Source organism: Primulina huaijiensis, chromosome 11, assembly GCF_012295235.1.
Source record: "Primulina huaijiensis isolate GDHJ02 chromosome 11, ASM1229523v2, whole genome shotgun sequence".
NCBI classification, from domain to species: domain Eukaryota; kingdom Viridiplantae; phylum Streptophyta; class Magnoliopsida; order Lamiales; family Gesneriaceae; genus Primulina; species Primulina huaijiensis.
Window position 1 is genome coordinate 22,427,647 of NC_133316.1, and position 15,054 is coordinate 22,442,700.

Below are 15,054 nucleotides of genomic sequence, written 5' to 3' on the forward strand. Positions count from 1 at the left end.
AACTCTTCCCCCAACTGATTTGTGACAAGAGGTGCTAAATAATTAAACATTAATTAGAATCGGGGGCATATATATTTTCAAGACTGGAGACTGATGTATTAGTTTGTCTTATGACGACTTTTTTGTATGTGTCCCCCCAAAAACAAAATATCACCATCGCCCACCCCCGTTGCAGTAACTACATTGGAAACTTCTTGGTAATATATTTGTTGTTTTCTTTTAAATTTTTGTTGTGTGCAAGATCAAATGTATTTTCACAAAAATAAAATCCCACCCGATCAATATAAAATTAAAAAAAACCTACGTTATATCGGCTATACGTATATATAAATTTTTCCGAGCGTTAACTGGACACGTGATAGCATTTAATACAACACATTTTTTTAGATCGGTTGATATGAATTTTCACTTGTTTATTTATTACCGCAATATTTACACTCTTAGATTGATATATAGCTCAAGAATTGTCAACGCCGTCAACATGAACTTATATATGAATAAAACAAACCCCGTTAGGAAGTTTCGTGAAATCTACCATTCAGAACATGTCTACCTTAATTGACCTCAAATTCAGGGCCGTACCTTGGCCAAGAAAGCCACCGTCTCATAGCGTGATTCTTGAGAAGATCCAACATATATATTTTAATTTGATGACTTATTGAAATAAAAAAAAATTTCACCTAATATTAAATAAAAAAAATAATCTGATTATTTTTTGTTTATAATTGATCAAACTCAATTTTTTTCTTCGAATTCGGTTTGAACAATTTAAATAATATCAAGAGATTTTGGGATATTTGTTGATTTTGGAAAAGTTAACAAGTTAGTCTTTAACTATTTCAATAAAGTATTGTATAGAATTTCAACAATTTTTTAAAAATGCTACAATGTTTGACAAAACTGAATGATTTATTCTTAAATATTTATATTACCTATAAGATTTTGTTAAGTATCATAGTAACAATTGCATAAGTAGAAAAAAAACTTATTGAAGTTGTAGTTAATAAACACTATCTTGGATCAATAATATCACAAAATATACAAAATGAGCTAGCTATGTAATTAATTGACAAATAAATGATTCGAAACCTGGATTATATAAATTTGATATATATTTTTTACTCTAAAATAACTAGACAATTATTATTTATGTAATTATTTCAAATATTTATTGACTTGTTTTTTTATATAATATATTATTTCTTATGCATTTATTGTATTTATTATTTGCTACTGAATTTCAGCATTATTTATAGCAAGAAGATAACTCATTTTTAAATTTTCCCTTCAGGGCTCATCGAGCACATATAAGGCACTGCTCAAATTACACACACAAAAATATATATATATATATATAATTTTCTATATCGCTGCATTAAATTTCAACTAATTTCAACATTGCATGTAGTTGGAGAGTCAAATATTCCCCACAGTCGTTAACATTTAGTGTTGGAAAGCTTGATTAGTTCATGCACCTTTGTAGCAACTAGCACCAAATAATTACGAACGTACTTTAGCATTATTGAACCCCAAATTTCGCATTTGAAGGGGGGAAAAACAAAAAGACAATTCCAATTAACTAAATTTCATAGTTTTTTTTCCCCCGATTCTAGTCCGGTCCGAATCGTTTAGTTAACTGAATTTGAATTGACCCATAAAATAATCAAATAAATCGGTGGTGCTTTGTTTAAGTAAGTAACTCAATTACTAAAAACTAAACGAGTTGTTTTTTTTAATTAAAAAATTGGTGCAATATTAATAAATATAACTATATTTTCCCCTAATTATAATTACTTGTAAATATGATGTATAAATTTATTTTGGTCTCTACCACTCTTTTGTTGGATTGTTACTTAATATATATCAATTATCAAGACTAATTTCTTATACAATAAAAATATTTTAATTTATATACGATTTTAATTTATATTCGACGTGATATGATCCGACAGTTCAAGAATCGGTTAACTGGTTGAACTCTCGAAAAATAAATTCATTTGATACATTCCCAAATTGATGCACATTTAAGTTTGTGCTCAAATTCAAATATGTTATATTCGCTCGAATTTGATATTATTGGATACGAATTACATAATGACTCAAAAGCATTTATCATAAAAAATTCAATCAAAACATTGATGTCTTTTACAATATTTTTGTCATGTGTATTTTTGAAAATGTAATGTTTTTGGGCAATTTTTTAAATGAAAATTAGTAGATCCGATTTTATTATGAATTTTTATTCATTGTTTTTTCATTTAAAATATTTGTAGTATATTATACTTTGCCAGTTTTGCTGTAACTTTCTTCGGTTAGGTTCGTATCCTCGTCCCCCGAGGTAGAGAGTAGTTATCAACTTCTATTTTTCGTGTGGGATAATTGGTATATTTACCACAATAAGAAACAAACACTGCCTCTTGAGGTTTTATTTATAAATTTTGTGTAATCTTACACACCTTTCGGCTTGTCCGTAGAATGGGTCGATACTTAAAATATAAGATGGTAAATTGAATAATAATGATAATATAATGTTTCCGGCCACGAAATCATGTCAAATATGTGAAATTCCACTTCTAAACCAAACTATGTTAGCCTCGAATCAGTAGCTGGTTTTAACTCCTTCGGTAAGTGTCAAGAATAGTGGTCTGCTTAATGACCCCTAACTTAGTCGTTCTTGTAACTCTTCAAAATTTCAGCCGTCAATTCTCTTTTAACCTAATGTGATATAAATATTTTCTTCCGAGTGTGACTTCCACTCCATATATTTCCTTGGCCATCAATTTTATTTTATTTTTCAAGGCCAACATATAGTTATTTTTTAACTCTAATTATTGTAAAAGTTAAGTTAAACATTGAGATAATGCAAGAATGTTGAATCTCATCGTTTGCATAGAATGACTTATACATTTCTTAACTTCATTTGTTGAGCGATCCATGCTGACCAGAGAAAAGCATAGAACCATAACGATATATATAGAAATTAATAACAGAAGAAAAGAGATGAATAATTTTCTGTCTTCCCATAATCACGAGAACATATTGCAAACTGCTTATTTACTCTCATTTCCATTGTAAATTACTGAATCTGGTCTTGACAATAGCGTGCTCCATGAAGAAGCAAACAGACTGTCAGAAATAATCACAACCATCTTTAAATATCCAAAGAAAATTGAATCCTCACTTGTAAGGAACCGGTATCCTTTGCGTTTCGGGACCAGAAATCATATCTTCCCAAAGCAAATCCGAGAGGGCCATCGTCAGTTCTCCCACATTACCTGTATCAAACACAGACATCAAATTTCAATGCCAAGTCTAATAACTGAGACCAAAAATTTAGAGTGAGTTACCATCTCCAATAGGCCTCTCGTCCCACGAGATGATTGGCAAGATGGGAAGCGTGCTTCCAACGTACATCATCTCAGCCGTCCCTTTGGCCTCTTCCACAGTCAAGTTTCCGACTCTAACATCCTTCAAACGCCCTTGATCGACTAATTTAGGTGCCAGTTCAAGAAGCCTTAAAGCAGTGCATCCACTTAAAATCTTGTCGAAGAATGGTAAGATTAGTTCCTTTTCACGAGTAATAAAAGCCACATTCACATTTGGACCTTCGGCAATATATCCCTCCTCATCTACCCATATAGAGGCAAATGCTCCCTTCTCCTCGGCTTCCATTTGGGATAGAACATTTGGGAGGTAGTTCACATTTTTCATTGTAGCAAAAAAGGGAGATTTCATTGGGATTTTAGATGTTATCACTTTGACTCCTCCTTTACATTGAGAAAAGTTATGATCAATGACTACTGCATAGAATGCAGATTTTGGGCATCCGGCAGGGGAGAGTAGAAAGTCCCCTGGCCCCGCACTTAACCAGTATCTTAGAGTTCCTTTTCGGCAATTTGATGCTGCTGCGAGCTGAATAAGAATGCTTCTAAGAGTAGATTGAGGGAAGGGTGAAACAATTTTCGCTTTTGTTGCTGATCTGAGAAAACGGGCTAGGTGGACGTCTAACTCATAGAGGTGTCTGCGAGTAGCAACCATTTACCATTCAAGTTGGAGATTTCGAAAACATCAATCACAAATCTTTGATACAGAACTCAGAATTCGAAAAATGAGGTAATCGGCGATGGGTACGTACCCATCAAGAATAATGGCAGTGTCAAAGACACCGTGACCTCGATGAACCATATGATCATCTATGGGGATAACCATCATAGTAGGGTCAAGAATAATCCCACCAAATATGCTGGAATACATGGCCGGATATGGCTTTGACTTTCCCAGCCATTCCTCTTGCCTCTTTGAAAGCAACTAAATATGACAACAAAACTAAGAAAATGAAATCAAGGTAGAAGTTTTTCAAATACATCCAACATCATAGAAAATGCAGAGACGAAAGGAAACAGATTTAACACTAACATGAAACATCAATAAATCAGCAATTCAGGAGCAGCCGAGCAGGTAAATCACGTTTTATGATGCATGAAATATTCGATGTGATAAATTAATTCTTTTGAAACCAACGTAGACCAATACACAGACAAATTAAAGAAGCAACTCAAAGAGATCATATCTAAGCTAAATCGAAGTGTAGGCGCCTCACCTCTTCTGCCGATGAGAACACATGGACACTGAAATCTCCGCCATTCTCCACTTCGGGTACAATTACTGCATCTCAGAGAAGAATGAGAAAAGGAACTGGATCAAATACATGACATTCAAGAAAATCCAAGAAATAAAAGAATGTACCAGATTTCTCATCGGAGACAGAATCGGAAGTTGCCATTGCACAAAAATGCTAAGAATTCCGCAAAAACGAGATATGGGTGTCGATATTCACTAAGAAAGTACCAAAGTGGTGGGCTTTTCTAAGTAAGAAAGAAATGAATAATGAGACAAGCCGGCGAATTTGTTAATCGTTTTGATGTAATGAAAGGAAAAAAAGGGAAACATACAAGCAGAAATGGGTCGTTACTCAAAGCCAAAAATGATAAGAGTGTGGGGATCAATACGAACTTTAATAATCACCTGTTCCAGTTTTAGGTGTAAGACAGAAGGGGGTATTTTATTTTTTAATTTTAGGTAATTATCTTTTGTAACAAAATGATTTTCTTAAATATATTTGATTTTTTTTTTTTTCACAAAAAAAAAGTAGTTGATTAAAGTTATTTTACAAATTTCCTCGGACAGAAGCGGTAAAACGGAATGGGTAAGTCTAATCTGGATTAGAGGTGTACCAATTACTATTACAATTAAAATATGTGTAAGATTAAAGAGAACCAATGGATTAAAATCATTTTTCTAAAAAAATATTTTTTAAAAAAATTATATTGTTGGATTAGGAAAGGTGTTTATTTATTTCTGCGGGACTTGAAAATTTTGATTTGGTTTTGTATATTTCCCAATTTCTCTTATTCTTACGAAGTGAAACATATATTTCAGACATGGTATTTCTTGAATTTGGTTCGAAAGAGTGATTTAATTTGAGAAAAGAGTTAATATTAAATTCATTTGAAATACATTAAATTTATACTAAATTTACATCGTTTTCTCGATATATTATCTATCTTTTGAGGAAAAAGAAGGAAAACAGTGTCTAAAATTATTGAGGGAAACAGTAAAAAAGCCTTTTCTTTTTTTCCCTTTCTATTTCATTGGATAATGACATTCTATCTAATGTCACTAGTCAAAAATTAAAGCGATTTTATGTTACACAAGCAATATTTTTACATTATATCTACGTGAGTTGATGAGATTTAATAGGAAAATTCATGTTAGTGATTATTAAAATATTTAAGTTGAATGTGAAATATTAATCAATAAATAATAATGCGTGTATTTTGATTTTTAAAAATAAGATGATAAATTATTATTTTGTCTAATTAATAAACAATAAATATTAATAAACATTTGATGGGATTATATAAAAAAAAATGATTATTAATCCTATATGGGCAAGTAAACTCAGCCTTAAGGATGTCCATTTTGTAGAGTGGAATGGCGTTCACAGAAACACTTCACCTTCTCCAATGCTTCTTCCAGCGCAGATGGCCCGACTGCAAACGTGATTCGGAGCCAATTTTTGAGACCTACAGCAAACCCTGAAACACACCACCGCGATTCTTTCAAGACAAGTTTTAATGTGAGATTCTTTTAAATACGTTCCTAAGAACAATCTCCGAGTCGTTGTAGACGTCGAACAAATTGGGATGTGGAAGCCAAATTATCGGTTGTAATTTACCTGGAAGAATTATGACAGATTCCTCTTTGGCCAGCTTAAAACAGAAGTCGAGATCATCGCCGATATCTTTCAGACGGGAGATATTCAGTTTCACCTACATTAATATCGAACATGTATTACACAAAGTAATCATCAAAAGAATTTGCTACATGTCAAAATTTTGATATCACAGATAAAATCCTAAAGATGTTGATTACTCACCATAAAAGCCATTGATCCTTCTGGTTTCTGAGGACAACTAAGGCAGGGGATCTCTTTAATCTTGTCGTAACAAATATCCGAAGTTTGCTTCAGCATATTTTTAGTTTTCTTGAAGAAGATATCTTGTGTTTCCTCAATAATTGTTGGCACTGCTGCCTGAAACATTAAAAAAGAAGTGGTGCTGAGATACAAGGAAACTAATAGAACATCTCGATGATCATTTAAGTTCTTGATCAAAAAACGAAAATCATCAATACAGTGATGCTCTGACCTGTATGAAAGTTGCAGGACCCCCACACATGTCGCAGTACTTCTTGAGCCGCTCAAGAAACTGAAAGGATGGACAAAAATGGCATGTTAAGCAATGGTCGAGTAACCAACTCGGTATTTGCAACGCAAATGTTGCATTTAGAATATTATATGCATGATTATAGAGGGGAAAACAGACCTTAGGGATCTTTAAAATGCCATATGGATCATTTGTAACCAACCAACCGAGGCGCCAACCAGGTACTAACCATCTCTTTGAAAGAGATCCAAGAGTAAGAACTGGTGCAATAGATCCAAAAACACCCATTGGCACAAAAGGATTGGCCCCAAAAGCAAGATGCCCATAAACTTCATCAGCAATTACGGTTATTCCAAGCCTCTTTGCAACTTCAGCAATCTAATTTCAATTCATGTGATATCTATAAGGGACCATATAATTTATAAAGAAAAGCATCGAACAATCACCATCACAAAATTAAAAAGTAAGTATATACCTTCTTAAGTTGTTGATAAGTATATACATTTCCACATGGATTCCCCGGATTTATGATTACCATTGCAACAGTATTATGATCTGCCAAATCTTCGACCGCATTGAGATCAACTTCCCAGCCCTTTTCAATGAGAAGATCAAAATGTCGAATTTCAAGATTTCTAAATGCCGCACAAAGTTCATAAACTGGAAAACATGGTCTTGGAAGCAAGATATTAGCACCAGGGCGAGTTAAGATCGACACAGCTATTTCGATAGCTTGTGTACAACCTGACGTGACATAAACATCATCATGCGACAACTTGTATGGAAGATCACGGGAGAAATATTCCGCGAGTGCTCTGTTCAGGAATCAGTATAATATAGATCAGAATTGGTAAATACACTTATTGAATCCACATGAGCTATTGAAAAAGATCGATCCACAAAGAAAACTAAACCATAAACCTAATCGGACAGACACTACCTCGACAACAATTAACTCTCCACTTTGTTTGAGCACCGAAATTTTTTTACCCAAGAAGTTTGGTGGAAGTTCTTAGTCTCAGGTCTCAACAGCATAATGTATCAACTTGTTCTTCCTTATATTATCTAAAAAGGTGGATTCTTCAAAATTGAACACATCTTCAAGTTGACAGTAAAAAAGAATGAACTTGCAAATACAAAAGCCCTCATTTAAAAATACGACAGGGGTCCAATATTCACTACTTCAACTGAAAATTATACATAAATTTTGGTGTGTGCAATTTATTTAATATCCAGATCCCCTTATAATTTATTTACTTATCATATATGCATGAAACTTTTTGACACTATCCAACCGATGATAACAAAATCAAATCTATAATTAAACATCTGACGGACACAAGGCATTCTACCAATAGAGTGGGTCTCATGTGAGATATTCACGATAAAAAGTAATCCTCTTAGCACATAGATGACCCAAATAAGATATCCGTCTCACAAATAACCCTCGTGAGACCCTCTCACACAAGTTTTTGCTATCCCAAAATATAAACAGAAACACATACATCTTGAATGGAAAAAAAATTACCTTCTTGTTTGAGGAAGGCCCACAGTGGGAGCGTATCCATTGAATTTAGCAGAACGCAGCGATTCCACAACAGCTTCTTGTGCCGCTGAAGTCGTATAAAAGCAAGAATAGGCAGTTGGATCTCCAATGCCCAAAGAAATCACCTTTTTACCATCATTATCAGAATCTACGCTGCCCGTCAACAAACCCAGAATCCCTTTAATTGTAACATTATTTGGCGCTTCAAATTCTTGGCCCACGCCCAAAATTTGAGCATCCATGACAAGAACCGAGTACCGGGTCTACGCTTATATTTGTAGAGGAGCAGATTTTCTGGATTTTTTTTTGGGGGTGTGTGTTTTGAGGTTCGTAATTCGAAGGCCACAAGATTAAGTGCTGGGAAATTGAAGGTACAAAATTTTTGGAGTTTTGCTGATTTTGCATGGGACGATTATGTCGACCAGGAGGAGGTTTGAATGAACCCGGGTTTGGGTGCTGCTAAACGGATTTTTGGGGTCAGAATCCGAAAGAATTATGGTCTTCCACGATCTCGTTATGGCCGAAACCTTATTCTTTTCTAATTAGGTTGAATGGCCGATTTAATTCCTGATAATTAAATTTTTTAAAAAAAATTTGTGTTTAGATCTTGTTATTCCATATTTGAAATAAATGGTACTCAAATATTTTATGTTAGTATTATATTTTCAATGTTTTGTATCGATTTTTATCCGGAGAACAAATATGTCATTAATACAAATATTTCTTATACGTGTTTGTGTAGTCAAAAATCATATATTAGTATCGGATATGAAACTTTTGATACTCAAATATCATATATTATAATCATATTTTTTTATTTTCATATCATTTTCATTCGAGGAAAGACATGTGAACTTAGAGAGTACAAACACATTTTGTCGTAGATCAAAAAATAAAACACATAATTTTTTTGAAAGAAGCTAAATGTAAATTTAAGTTTGAGCTTGGAAATGTAAAACAAATTTGTCCTTATAAAAAAGTCGGTTGAAATTTATAATTAATGCAACGAAATTAAGTAGACATTTATGACTTTACATGCCACATTTTTAATTGATACGTACAATTAAGTATCAGATGTAACTGTAATAATATTGATTGCGGAAAGCAACTTTTAACAGCCATATTTTCCAGCTTTCCATTTACAATTTCAGTGTAAATGGCAGAAAAATGTTAGCTCTTTTCAGTGGAAATAGAAATGCCACTCATAGTCCTCGAATTTTTTAATATTTTTTTCATTTGGCTAAATTATAAATAAATATAAATTATTAAAACATATATTTTGAATATTATGATCGGATTTTTAAATGGCAAAAAAATAAAAAACTGTTTGTGGTAATGAGTATATTTTCTTTAATTTATATATGGAATTTATTTTAAATTTCATTAATACAAACTTAAAGAATTCATACATTTTTTATTTTGATGTCATTGTTCCTAATTAAATACAAAGAAAAATTAATATTCGTGCTACTCGAGTCTGTTTGCTGTCTTTTTAAACTTTTCATTATTTTCTTTGCCTCTGTTCCTGTCTTTTACTTTATATAATTATATCTACCTCAAAATTTGTCACAATCACAAAAAGAAAACTCAAATTTTTTTATTTAAATATTATATTTAATTTACAAATAAATTTAACAAATTATAAAATTATAATTACCTCTACCAAGTTTGTATTTATTTTCATTTTACGCTTTTATATTTGTATTTATCTTACATTTTTTAGAGTAAAATATAAAAAAATACTAACAAGAGGGATATATGTAAAGTTAAAAGTTATCATATTTATTTTTTTCACAAATTCAAGAGAGGTTTATTTTTTTATTTAAATATAGATTATTTTTTTGTTTTTATGAAAAATCTAAGAAGAAATGAATGTAATTATCCATTTATTTATCATAAAGGATAAACACTCATATTGGTAATATAATTATTAATCAAGAAACTACTCTTTTGTTTTGGCACTCAATTTGTTTTCTGTGACTTTTAATTTTGTTTGGTTGTTTGATACATATAATTTTTCTAACAATAAATATCGGAACGTAGTTTGTATTTAATTTCTCTGTTAAAAATATAAATCTTAGGATTATATATAAAATTAAACTAATTTTTTTTATATGTATATGGATGTAAATTATTTGATTTGAATGAATAGATTTAATTTGAAGGATGGATTTGAATAATAAATTTCAAACTATACTAATTTTGAGTATATTTAAAATCAATCAAAATTACTGCTAAAAATAAAACTGATATAATCCAGCTTTGAAAATCACTTAAATTTTAGACCATTTAAATAAACAAATAAATAAGTCATTGAATTAAAAACCTATAATTTCAAATCAAGGTAATTTAAATGAACGACTTCTTTAGCCGGCCCAAATTAACCGGAGACCGGTCCATGATATTTATCATTTATTTATTTTTAGAGCAATTCAATTTATGGTTTTTGTAATAAGTATACAAATAGAAATATAATTCGATCTATCGTCTGCATAATCTTTTCATAAAAAATTAATTTTTTAGATGTAATAAGTTATGATTATTTATTTTTTTATGAATTTAATTTTAAATTTTATTTCCTGAAATATTTAACCTAATGGTGTTGAATAAATTTATTATATAAATTATTTCGATTAATAAAAATTATTTTCCCAAAATTGGTAAAATTAATATTTGACCGCATAATGTTTATTATATTATTAAGTTTGATATACTTAATTATTAATAAAGTGTTAAAATTTTAATGCAAGCCACATGTAATTTGACGGATAGAATATTTGTTTTTTTTTTTTTGTGCATCAAGTTGCAAGTTCAATTCTTACTTGAGTTTTTTTTATTTTTTTAATTCATATATCAAAAAATACAGTGTAATCTTTCATTATTTTTTATAATTATATTTTGATTAATATTTAAATATAAATCAATGAATTATAAAAAATATTATATAAATATACAGCATATGGGTCGATGTAATAGTATATATTTATATACCATTAGCTTTTACATGAAGAGAGTGACCTTTCGAATTTTAGTAAACAATATTTTTACATGCAAGGACAAATAATTGGAAGAAAAAACAAAGGAAAGAGGAAAACAAGGGAGGAGTATAGCATGTGATGTGATGGCGACAGAAGAAGAAAATGAAAAATGGTAGAAAATAATAATAAATATATATAAAAGGAAATAAATTACTTTTTATTTATTTATATATTAACCTCGTCTCTGTCCCCGTATTCTTCTTATAACTAACGACCTTTTTTTCTATTAAAAAAAAAAACTAGCGACCTTTTTTTATAAGACATTTGTATTATTTGTTTTAACAAAATTTTTATAATTAATTTAATTTAATTTATAATTAAATGAGAATTACATTATAATTGTAAAAAAAAATACCGAGATACTAAATTGAAAATTTAAAATAATGAATTTAGAAAAACGAAAAGAAAAATAAAACGGCAGTTCCGAATTTCTCTCATATATTTCAACTGGACTAGAGAGATATATATATAATATATAATATATTTATAATTAACAGTGTAGATATATATTATAATAATATTAGTTATTATTAATAATTAATGTGTGTACTGCGCTGACACAAGCGATATATGAATCAGCTTGATCGACAACGGTGAAGAAAAAAAAGATTTTGATGAAAAATTTTCAATCAAAATATTTTTTTGGGTTTATTTTTTATCCACAAAATTGTGGTACTATGTTATACAAAATATGGTACACTTCATGTGGAAATGTGGTACATTTCATGTGGAAATGTGGTACTAAAAAAATACCCAGAGATTGAACACAAAAAAATCGACGGCTGGAGACTGAAGGCCAATTTTCTGAAAAAAAAATATCTCATTTTTTCCCCACCGTTACTTTTTAAACTAGTTTCTGTTTCAACCCTTTCATTTTCTTCACTGACATAGGAAATACCTGCACACGCACGCATACTTGAAACTGTCTTATAGACCTATACATACAAGTATACATATACAGCAGTTCCTAGCTACCCCTATGTCCCGTAGCCGTATGGATGTGATAAAGGGTTCAGCAGAGAGTGCAGAAGTTGCAGAAGAGGACAGCCCAAGCAGATTTTTTCCAGCCATATCATACCTTATTATTATTCTGCCTTTATTCCTACTACTCGATTCATCAAATCCCCATGAGCACACTACGCCCCCTTGTTCTTAATCGTCCCGTTACCTTTTTCCCCCCAACTACAAAAGTACCCATAACAATGCCTGATGGGGCTGAGTTTTTCATTCCCAAGTTCCGACTCGTGTGTGTGGGATATGTATGATGATGAATTCTTCAACGATTTGCTTGTTCTAAGTCTAGGTTTAATTTGCTTACTTATAAACTTACCCCCTTTTGAGTAAGGATAATAATTTCCTGTCTTTGAATTCCTGTTTTTGCTTTCTTGGATTGGATTGGATAGCCTGGAATGGAGGATTACAGCTACTTCCACGAAAGCCATGAATCACATTTGCCTTCAGGGTTCAGATTCCACCCGCTTGATGAAGAACTGGTCACGTACTACCTCTTGAAGAAGGTAATCAACTGCAATTTCACCAGCAGAGCCATCGCTGAAGTCGATCTGAACAAGTGCGAGCCGTGGCATCTCCCGGGTATATTCTTACTCCTTAGACTCTTTCCCTCTAGTTTCTGTTTCCTAATATGTGGCAAAAACGCCACCGAATTTTGCATGGCTGTACGAGGGTTTCTGCGTTCATCTTACATTAAAGACTGCGTGTGTAGGGAGAGCGAAAATGGGAGAGAAAGAATGGTACTTTTTCAGCCTTCGCGATCGAAAGTACCCGACAGGACTAAGGACTAACCGGGCTACCGAAGCCGGCTACTGGAAAGCCACTGGCAAAGACCGGGAAATCTACAGCTCCAAGACTTGCTCACTGGTGGGTATGAAGAAAACCTTAGTTTTCTACTTGGGCAGGGCTCCGAAAGGAGAGAAGAGCAACTGGGTCATGCATGAATACCGTCTCGAAGGAAAGCTTGCATATCATTATTTGTCCAGGAACTCCATGGTAAGTTCAACTATTCTCTGCATGTTCAAATCATTTCGTTTTTTTCTTGTCAATCATTGGTTAATAGCGATGCTTTTGGATCGCGTATTGTAGTAATTTTTACATTAATGATATATTTTATTCAATTGTTCACATGAACTTCAATCGCCATTGTTAAGAGATTAATCCAGATTTAACTTGCTTTAACTGACCTACTTGAGTGGCACGTTAAATTTTATATGATGAATACGATAAAAGGACACATTCACATTCAGCCTTTTATGTTTTACGGCGTTGTGTAAATAAGTAATTCCAGTGGCTGTCTTGACGCTGACGGGATGCGTGAAAATGGATTGAAATGTTTGAGGTTTTCGGTGATAAGAAAGTGGTTTTAACGTTGAATCATATAAAGGTAAAGGACTTTGATTGAACGGATCATTTCTTGGAAGTGACCTTCGATGTGTTGTTTGATTAACTTGACTTTTGTTTACCCTAAAACAAGGAATTTTGCACTTGTTTCGCTTCTAGGACGAATGGGTGATTTCAAGGGTTTTTCAAAAGAGTGGCGCAGGTGGTTCTGGCGGAGGTGGGAAGAAGAGGCCTGGCATCCAAGTGAACCCGGAAGTCAGCTCCCCGTCTTCAGTTTCACTGCCGCCGCTGCTCGAACTCTCGGCCACCTCCACTGACCACGACAGCTCCTCCTACAGTGGTGCCGATGGCAAATCCAAGGAGCACGTGCCCTGTTTCTCCACCACTGCGCCGGCCAGTTTCAACCACAATTCCCTCTTCGAGTTTCCGCCGCCGAACTCCTCCATTATGCATGATCAGTCGGCTTCATCTTCTGCTTCCCATTTTCCAAGGCACAACCTCGTTGCTTCGGCAACTCCGAGCCTGAGGACACTTCAAGAAAATCTTCAGCTTCCTCACTTTTTCGCCGGTATTTCTGCTCCATCCATGCTAGGCGGCGTTGATCCGTTGTCTGGATATGGCTCTCTGGGCCAATTCCCTCCGCCGGAGAATCAGAAGATCGGCCCCACCGAGCTCGATTGCATGTGGAGTTTCTAATTAATAACCTACACTGCTTTGTGCTTTTATCTAAATTTTAGTATTAAATATATATATGAATGCATGCAGGATTATGTGAACTTGTAGTGCATTTATGTTGCCAGCTTCTACTTCTCTAGGATTTATTACGTTATTATTCTTCTTGTTGTACCGAATTCATGGTATGAATTTTCTGTGGTTTATATTTAAAATTGTCTTTTATATTTTAATGTATATTTATCACACCATATCTTATACTGTATATTACAATAAAGACAAAATTCTCGGAGGTCATGTTTTATGTGTGTTTTTTTTAAATATGTCATTTTTAGCTTTTTATTAATTTTATGGTTTTTATTTTTTTGAATATAAAGTTGAATATTTATAGTGTATTTAAATTTTTTACCATTTGACTAATTATTTAAACAAACTTATAAAACAAAATTAAAATTTTACAACATGAGAAGTTGAGGAAAAGCAATAGACTGCAATAAATTATTTCACCCAAATTAATATTTAAAGTTGGTCACACGGTTCATGTATATGGGTGTTATTATTATGTTGAAACAGTATATTTCAGAAGTTCACTATCCGATCTGGTCCTAGCTACTTTGCCATGTCGTAAAATTTTGATAAAGGGCACCAATAAATTTTGTTTTCGTTTTTTTCCCGCACGCAAATGAGATGTGTGCTGCTCTATTTTAGCCTTGTT

General features: G+C 32.4%; 3 protein-coding genes across 4 annotated transcripts; 1 reads left to right on the forward strand and 2 right to left on the reverse strand.

Annotated features, from left to right (window-relative positions):
* Positions 1 to 2,956: 2,956 nt before the first annotated feature.
* Positions 2,957 to 5,002, reverse strand: LOC140987366 (D-amino-acid transaminase, chloroplastic-like). Of its 2 annotated transcripts, XM_073455835.1 has the most exons (6): positions 4,747 to 5,002; positions 4,601 to 4,665; positions 4,136 to 4,308; positions 3,348 to 4,021; positions 3,144 to 3,275; positions 2,957 to 3,113 (listed from the first exon to the last, which is right to left on the reverse strand). In XM_073455835.1, exons 1-5 carry the CDS (start codon positions 4,781 to 4,783, stop codon positions 3,178 to 3,180), a joined length of 1,047 nt encoding a protein of 348 aa, XP_073311936.1. In that variant the 5' UTR covers positions 4,784 to 5,002; the 3' UTR covers positions 2,957 to 3,113; positions 3,144 to 3,177. The 2 variants fall into 2 exon arrangements, with proteins under 2 accessions (XP_073311936.1, XP_073311934.1); XM_073455833.1 differs by having other exon boundaries at positions 2,957 to 3,275; positions 4,747 to 5,000.
* An 838-nt stretch (positions 5,003 to 5,840) lies between these two features.
* On the reverse strand, positions 5,841 to 8,711 carry LOC140988203 (probable aminotransferase TAT2). The gene is made up of 7 exons (XM_073457185.1): positions 8,257 to 8,711; positions 7,204 to 7,543; positions 6,888 to 7,106; positions 6,711 to 6,770; positions 6,440 to 6,595; positions 6,239 to 6,332; positions 5,841 to 6,098 (listed from the first exon to the last, which is right to left on the reverse strand). Exons 1-7 carry the CDS (start codon positions 8,514 to 8,516, stop codon positions 5,968 to 5,970), a joined length of 1,260 nt encoding a protein of 419 aa, XP_073313286.1. The 5' UTR covers positions 8,517 to 8,711; the 3' UTR covers positions 5,841 to 5,967.
* Positions 8,712 to 12,147: 3,436 nt separating this feature from the next.
* LOC140988576 (protein CUP-SHAPED COTYLEDON 2-like) lies at positions 12,148 to 14,544 on the forward strand. Its single transcript, XM_073457587.1, has 3 exons — positions 12,148 to 12,905; positions 13,036 to 13,319; positions 13,827 to 14,544. The coding sequence occupies exons 1-3, from the start codon at positions 12,722 to 12,724 to the stop codon at positions 14,361 to 14,363; spliced, it is 1,005 nt and encodes a 334-aa protein (XP_073313688.1). The 5' UTR covers positions 12,148 to 12,721; the 3' UTR covers positions 14,364 to 14,544.
* The last annotated feature ends 510 nt before the right edge of the window (positions 14,545 to 15,054 follow it).